At 40.4% G+C, this 7,956-nt stretch overlaps 1 protein-coding gene and 1 long non-coding RNA gene across 2 annotated transcripts in view; one reads left to right on the forward strand and one right to left on the reverse strand.

Annotated features, from left to right (window-relative positions):
• Nucleotides 1–7,956, reverse strand: part of LOC116216886 — a 9,591-nt gene continuing 1,635 nt past the window's right edge. Inside the window, exons 2-3 of the long non-coding RNA XR_004160508.1 lie at nt 1,457–1,794; nt 1–709 (exon numbers count right to left, since the gene is read on the reverse strand). This is a non-coding gene — a long non-coding RNA (uncharacterized LOC116216886). The remainder of the gene's footprint in view (nt 710–1,456; nt 1,795–7,956) is intronic.
• The window catches only part of LOC100550909 (lipase member M-like), a 15,020-nt gene continuing 10,494 nt past the window's right edge, over nt 3,431–7,956 (forward strand). The window contains exons 1-3 of the mRNA XM_003208026.3: nt 3,431–3,533; nt 5,237–5,375; nt 7,534–7,648. Of these exons, the coding sequence (XP_003208074.2) occupies nt 5,244–5,375; nt 7,534–7,648 (247 nt within the window). The 5' untranslated portion in view covers nt 3,431–3,533; nt 5,237–5,243. The remainder of the gene's footprint in view (nt 3,534–5,236; nt 5,376–7,533; nt 7,649–7,956) is intronic.

Below are 7,956 nucleotides of genomic sequence, written 5' to 3' on the forward strand. Positions count from 1 at the left end.
GCACAAGACTCTCACAGTTACAGCTTTTATCTTCTCAAATAAAACCTACACATAGTGGAGCTCTGTTTAACAATTTACAGGAAAACATCTGCCTGTCAATGGGGTGACAAATGGTCAAAGCAGTGAAGGAACTCATTTTGTGAGTTTTTTTTTTTTTTTAATTAACTTTCTGTGTTCTTACCCTTCCGATTCTCTTCTCAGCCCCACTGTGAGGAATGAGCAAGCGGCTGTGTGGGAATTACTTGACCAGAGTTAACCCATTATAAAAGGAATTTTTTTAAATAAGAAAAAAGAGCACCTACAAACAGCACAGAGATAGCTTCAGGCATCACCTTTCACCAGATCACGTAGGTTACCATTTAATCCAGCATCACACCACTGACACATTTGTAAATCAGAAAAGTGACTACTGTGGCCAGAATTTTAGCTGGAAAATAGATAAGCAGCCCAATTAGATGAGAAATAAGATTAGCACAAAGGAGATTTGTAGAAATTTATGTATTCACAGGTTGACTTCTGCTTCAGATATATCCTTAGTGGTTGATTGTACTTACAAATGATTCTTTGAATCATGATTATTACGATTTTTTTGTAGTTGATAAATAAGTCATTTTTCTCCAAAAGATACCAGGATTCAGTTCATGTGCAAACTGGGAGCTATTCAGCCTGTGTACTTCTTGAAAGAATTTCACAACACCCAAAATGTTTCCTGAAAGTCAGAAGTATTGTCCATTTGAAAATCTCCACAACACCAGCAAGCACTACAAAACTGTACAATGTATCCTAAGGACAGAATACAGGAGCCAGAGTTGCTGAATTTCTGTCTCTCTCTTCTGACTTGCTCTTAGGATTCATCATTCATAAAAGTTGATTCAGGTCTGCCTGAGCTACCATCCCCACAACCAGTTCTCTAGTAGTATTGCAAAATTTGAAACATAACAGCTCTTGAAAAATGAGTGGAGCTTTATATTTGCACAAGCCTGTAGATATACAAGCATTTGCAGCATCAGTGTTATCCTATAGGGTATTTCTTAATCTAAATTAGTCAAGTAGCATACTGAATGGGCGATGCCTCATCAAAGTCATGTATCTGATAAACAAGTAACTCCTTTCCCATGCACACCTGTTCAAACAGATAATCATCTGGAAAACGTAGGAAGAAAACTTAAAAGAACAACAAAAGTACTCAGAAAAAGGAATAGAGCTCAGAATCAGAAGGAAGACCATCTCCTTAAATGAATACTTATATTTCTATTTCAAAGTACTTATTTGATCTTCCTCAGAATGAATCCCTGAGAAAACTAAATCCTCACTTACAGCAACCACATTTTTGCCAGAATTTGTAATGTCTTCTTTAACCTTAGTAGTAGATAGTTTTAAATGAAAAACATTGACATGGCATATATAACTCTTACTAGTTAGATCAAAAGTTTAAGCTTCTGCTCCCAAAACCTACCTTCCATCCTGTAGAATCAAGCCCAAACTTCTATTTTTCCACATCACGCAGCACAGTCCCTGTACCAGACAGTGCTATCCACTGTTTGCCCCAGCACTGTCAGGGCAGCCCAGCCTTGCTCCTCACAAGAGGGCCCAGCACCATCCGTACAATCCACAGCTGCTTCAAGTCCCAAAATACTCTAGTCTGTCCTCTGCCAGACATCATCTTGCACACTGCCTCCTGGTCTCATTGCAGATCTTCAGTGTGCTGGCACACCATGGAAAAGGAAAGTTCTGTTTCATGTTTCCAGCAGTTCTACGCAAGGTGTATATTCCTCTTGTCCTCCATCTCCAAGCCTGCAAATCACCAGGGATTAGTTTAGAGGCACAGAATTAGACGCTGGGAGTTAAGACATACTTAAGTAGTTCGTGCTATGTCCAGCAGCAAGTCAGACCCACCAGGGTCTTAAGGTTTTGCTCCAGTGTTTTCAAGAAAGAATACTTACTATCTCAGCTGTATGCACCCTCTGTGTGAGGAAAGCACCACAATATGTTCAAGAAAATGACTGTATGTCTCTCAGGTTTTGTGCTTCCTTTGCTGTTTTTATAAGCACTACTTTCATCATCACTTTTCCGCGTCATCCTCTCTTTTCTGAACAAAAGATAAGAGACAAAATCTGGCTTTGTCTACCTTTTGCTCTTCACTTGATCACTAATAACTAACAATATCATAAATTATGTGAACATCGTACATCTTATCTGCTTGTGTGATATGGAACTAGATAAAATACTGTAAATTATTACAGACTGAATTAAAATTACAGTATTGCGTTACCTCAATCTACAGGAGAGCAAGGTCTGCTATCTCATACTGAGCAAGGATATCAGAATAGACATGCTGTGACATTTTTCACTGATCAATCACTTTTTTTTTTGTCAATTTCACAGACTACTTACTACTTTAAAAAGCAGAACGATCCCTGTCATTACTGTTAGGTATTAGGTTGATCACTAACAAAGACTTGCTTCACTCCATTTTTCATACATGAAACAGCACATTAACAGCATCCGCATTCCAGTGAAATCGCTGTACAAGAATCACTTTCACGTGGTGTTCTTCTAAAATCCCACCATGATAAAACACAAGTTCTTCTGACAACATTTAGCAGTTAATTCACTGAAGGGACTGGTGCACATGCAGGAGAATTTGACTTTGTCTTCTAGCTCCTTAAGAACACACACTATCATGGCTATTGTCAGGAGGCCAGCTTCAGTGGGGACTGAGCCCCTGGGCTGACTACAGTTAATTCATCAGGTAGGAAAGCTTACACAGAATTAATAGAAGTAACTTGGAATAAACAAGAAATCTTGCTAGCATACTGTCTGTGATGAAGTTTACTGATGTTTTCAAACTTCATTTGCAAATTCCGAGCAAACTGGTCTTTCTTTACTCTGCTATTCACTGATCTACAAGTTTAGGAATACATGTTTAGTGCTAAATACAGACATTCTAAATCATCTGTCTTTTCATTCTAAGCTTACCTAAAAAACAAACAAACATCCAAAAAAAAAAAAACACCTGTCCTCAAGAGACCTGCAAGTGCAGTTCAGAAAGCAAGAGATAGGTGTTGAACCAAAGACCACAGCACCTTCTTCACAAATCACAATAGCAGAGATTATATTCTTAGTCAGGAAGTTTTGAGAACAGCTGCATTCATCTTCATTCCAAAATAATATGAACACTCCCCAAGACAGGCAGTAGTACAGAGCCTGCCACAGCTTCAGGGAACACGAACCCCCAGGTCCCTGCTAAACATCCTAACCACGGGTTAGGTGCCTCTTAACCTCTCCTGATCCATGGTGCAATTAGGTCTTTCAGAATGTCATACAAAGGTGCTGTTTATCATAAGTACTGCCAAATCAGCACATAAGAATGCCTGCCTATACACATAAGGAACACACAACACCCTACTGCTGCTCTTAAATGAATTTTTATTTCCTTTTATTGGCGTAGGTTTCCACTAGTGAATCAGTCTGCTCGCAGAGACAGACGAGGACCTGCCGCAGAGGATTTAAGTGAAGCAGACAAAGTAGAGGTAAGTTGCTTCTACATATATGTTTGCGGTCTCTTTCTTGTCTGCCTCCATAAAATGTGCAATCTTCTTTTGTTCGGTTTATTGTGAGAGCACTCTGCACCCTCTGATCTGTAAGCCTGCAGCTATTCAAAGGGCACATTTGCTAAACTTGAGGAGACGAAGAAGTCATTGACCAGCTAGTGCAAAGAAAGGAGTAACTGACATTTTCATCTTGCTCTGCTAATGTTTTCCTCTCAAAACTGTTATTATGGTTGACTGAAAATGTCAGTGTTGAAAAACCACACATGAAGTGACCATTTGCTTTCAAGTTTCAATTGCATTTAACTTTTCCTCATAAATCAACCAGGATATTCATATATCTGCTAGAAAAGTTAACTGATTGTGTGGCTTTTAGTCCCACTTACTGTTATACGTGGAAAAAAATATATCCTCAGGATTATGCTGATAGATTTCTAGAAACTTTAAAACTTACTTTCATGAAATAGCAAAAATCTTCAGAAGTTTTGAATAGCTTTCTTAATGTCTTTTAAGTGTTTATTCCTTTATTAATTTTTAATGAAATATTTCTGTTAATTCCCTTTTGCCTCAGATAAATATTTCCCTTTACAATGCCTTATAACATAGAAAGAATAGAAAGTAGTTCAAAGCTCACACGGTCAAAACTTCATCTCTGAAATTAATGAGGCAACTCCAAGTCTTGGCATGCATTAATTGGTGCACTTTATCTGATTTAGAAAGCATTAATCTTTAAGTGCCTTAAAGCATACCAGCTAAGCCAGATGACAATACAGTTGATAGGAAAAAAGTAAGCCTGAAAAGGATGATAATTTTTCCTTATAGAGTAGTTAGTCTGTAGAATGGTCAAAAAAAAAGTAGATTGGTCAATGAAAAATGTGACGGTTTGGTAACAGCGAAGTAAGCGTACTAGAGTAAATCTGCATAGCAATCTTAAAATTGAGTGTATTTCCTATTTAACTTAATTGTTCTAGTGACTCAAAGAGTATGAATGATTTAATTAAAAAAAACTAAGAGAACTGAAAACTCACTCCCTCATGAAGAAGTTCAGAGAGAACAAATTTCTTAGTTATCCATTCCTAGCTCTCTAAATCTTGAAAGTCTTCTCCACCAATGTCAGATAGTACACCCTGTTTTCACAACCTCTGTTCTGGTTCCTCAATGCTGATTGCAAAGGCAACTACGGCTAAAACCAATGTAACAGCTGATTTTGCTTGTGTTCCACACAGTGAGGCACTAACTAGGTAGATTCCAGTTCGCAATTTCTATTCAGCAAATAGGCTGTCTCACAACAACTCCCACCTCCCTTCCCCCTCCCCCCCCAAAAAAAAACCACCACAAGAGAAGGCACAATCTTATTCTTCAAGTGGTTAAGACGCACATTTACAAGAAGTAGGACCATATGTATAAGAAAGGAACGATCTCATGGCACAAACTGGCACTGTTGTTCAGCAATAACATTCCCCTAGGACTGTTCCACATCCTCCTGAAGCCCTTGACTAATTCCTTCTCCTGTTACATGATATTAACTATAGACAGTTCCACCTTACTCAGGTATGTATTTCTGTGAGCCCCTTAGGAAGCACACCTGATACAACCTTAGAGAGACTCCAGACTCAGGGCTCCCTGCAAAATTCCGCAGTTCTCTCTTCCTAAAGCAAGTATACTGCATCTGCTCTTTCACACAGCCCCAAGATGTGGTGTCTCCTCATGCTGCTGTGCTCCCAAGCTGTTGCCTTTTCAGCAGGATTCACAGCACTTCATGGTCTGAAATCAGAGGAAGGACTGCACAGGAAGCAACGCAACCCTGAAGATCTCATGAACGTTGTAAGTTGTGTCATTTTCTCTGCATACCTTCTTAACATGTCTTTCACAACACCACTACCACTGTACCATCTTGAACAGGCCATGTGAAGAAGTCTAAAGAAGAGCCCCCTCCCTATTGCCCACTTCCCCAACCTGCCTTTCCCAAAGCCACTGCATTAGAGTCAGGACCGCAGTGAGGGCCAGCTCTGAATGTAGTGGGGACAGATGTGATTTATGTGCATTGCACCAGGACACTGACACAGCACTGGAATAGAGCGTGTTGGCTCTCGCTCTTGGCTCAAAGGCCCAGCAAGTCCCCAGAAGCTGCTGGAGAGCACTGGAGATCCAGGCCACTGAATTTTAGCATCAGCAACTGTAACTGTGAATAGCGCACACTACGCACAATTTCAGCCTGAACAACAGACTTTCTCTGCCTGCATTTTGGGTGAACCCTAGCAGACACGTAATGAACATGTGGCTTATAACTGTGACTTTCGCTCGCACAGTCACATCTCTCAACACATCTTGATGTTTCCAGTTAAAGCACAAGGAAGGAAAGAGTGGGATCCTGTCAAGACAAAGATCCTTCCAGCTCTTAGGAAGGTAGAGAATACCTTCCTAAGAGAAAACTTGACATCCTATCCAAACAGACTGAGCTGCTAGACAGAAGCGGAGGCAGAGCCTAGTTTCTAGTCTCAATAGAAGTCCTTCTCTTCTGTAACAACTTGTTTGCTCGGTACAGTGGCACAGGAGGCTGAACCTCTCCTTCAACAAGTAGACTCTCACAACACTAGTAATTCAAGCCCCCTTGCTCTGACTCACCAGAACAGGCAAGACTGTAAAAATAGGTGATATTTTGTAATAAGAGCTCCACCCTACATGGCTTACCTAACAATATTTTAGCAGGAAAGGACTCATTATGGACCAAAGACATCCATTGGCACAGTCTTATACCAACACTGCTGCATGTTTACTCTCTAGAAACATGCCATCAGCACAACATGATGGTCTAGGTTGTATTTGCTGTGGGAGCTGAGACAGTCTCCCTTCTGGAGACAGCATCTGAGCACAGGGAGATCCGACTTCTCATGTTCCCCTCCCCAGCAACCACACTCAAATCAGTTTTCATTTTAGAACGTGTCTGTCTTCCTCTGTCTCTACTTCACACAGCCATGCTCTAGGAAAAAGCCTTGCTGAAACACAATTCTGGCATTGTTTCTCAGGGCCAGGTGTGACCCAAGGGCAACCCAGTGCAGTACTCCACTTAGGCAAGCAGCTTAGTCACCCAGTACAGTTCTGCTTTGTCCCATGCGGAGTCAGATACCAGACCACTACTCCCCTAAGCAGATGTGAAGCAGATTTTTGAGGCAACTTTTTACAAGATCTGTAATATTTAATTTTTGGCCACAGTCCCTGTAGCCATGGCCCTTACACTACTGTTACAGAACAGCCCCACATCTATGCTGCTCAGCTTGTTTGCCCTTAAAAACAGGCTGGCTTCATCAAAGCTGTCTAACAACATCATCTCTAAGCTCCAAAGGCACAAAGATGCATTCAGAAAAGAAGTGGAAAACACTGGGATGGAGAGAAAACACTACTCCTAGGACAGTCGTAATACAGTACAGCATATTCAACACATTCAATCAAGTTCTAGAGTCCAGGAACAGTCTTATTTGCATCACAAGTGATATTTATCATCTCAGCATTGTTGTCACCTTGAGTATACATGTACCACTGACACAGTAATCATAGCCAGCCAAAACCTAAACAATAGTGTGGTATGTCAGGAATGCTCCAAGCATAATTATGTGCTCTTGTCCAGGCAACAACATCTCTTGTTATTTCAGTTTGAAAGATAAAGTACTGAAGAGCATCAACCACATCAACCAAAGGCAGCTCTTCTGCTGTCACCATTTTTGATATCCTTCAACCATATATCCATCCATCCCCAAGAGAGAAATGGTAGAGCTTTGCTGACCCACAGGAGTCTCTGTAGGGTCCCTTCCCACCAGTATAACATACAACAGTAGAGAATAAGCCAGCAACACAACATCACATTCGTCTTCCTGGCACATTCTTGGCTAGCTGCACATCCCTAAACAGAAATAGCCTTCAGACAGTTTCCACTCATTTCCACAGAGCAAATGCAAATTAACAAGTTCTTCTTGGTTTCCCACAGACTGAAATGATCAGATATCATGGATACCCCAGTGAGAAGTATGAAGTTACTACAGAGGATGGATACATACTTGGTGTTTTCAGAATTCCCAATGGGAGGAACATGCAAAATACAGGTGCGGCAGTCATAGCACATAAGAAGAGTCTGTAATCCAACTCCAAGATCCCATCTGTCATGCTTGCACATGTTCCACACCTTCCCACCTTAGAAAAAGTGCTACTTCAATTCAGAATTCAGGTCACATTTCTTCTTCCTATATTCAGGTTTCAAATTTTTTACTTTTTTCCTCCCATGATTTCCTTTGACTTTCATGTTTAGTATAACTTTTGGCAGTCTGGAAAAAAATCCTGCCAATTTCTTCTTAAGCAATTCAGATTTAAAAACAACCTTTCATTTAACATAATTAAGGAAAATATTCTAGGA

This window comes from Meleagris gallopavo, chromosome 8 (genome assembly GCF_000146605.3).
Source record: "Meleagris gallopavo isolate NT-WF06-2002-E0010 breed Aviagen turkey brand Nicholas breeding stock chromosome 8, Turkey_5.1, whole genome shotgun sequence".
Lineage (NCBI taxonomy): Eukaryota > Metazoa > Chordata > Aves > Galliformes > Phasianidae > Meleagris > Meleagris gallopavo.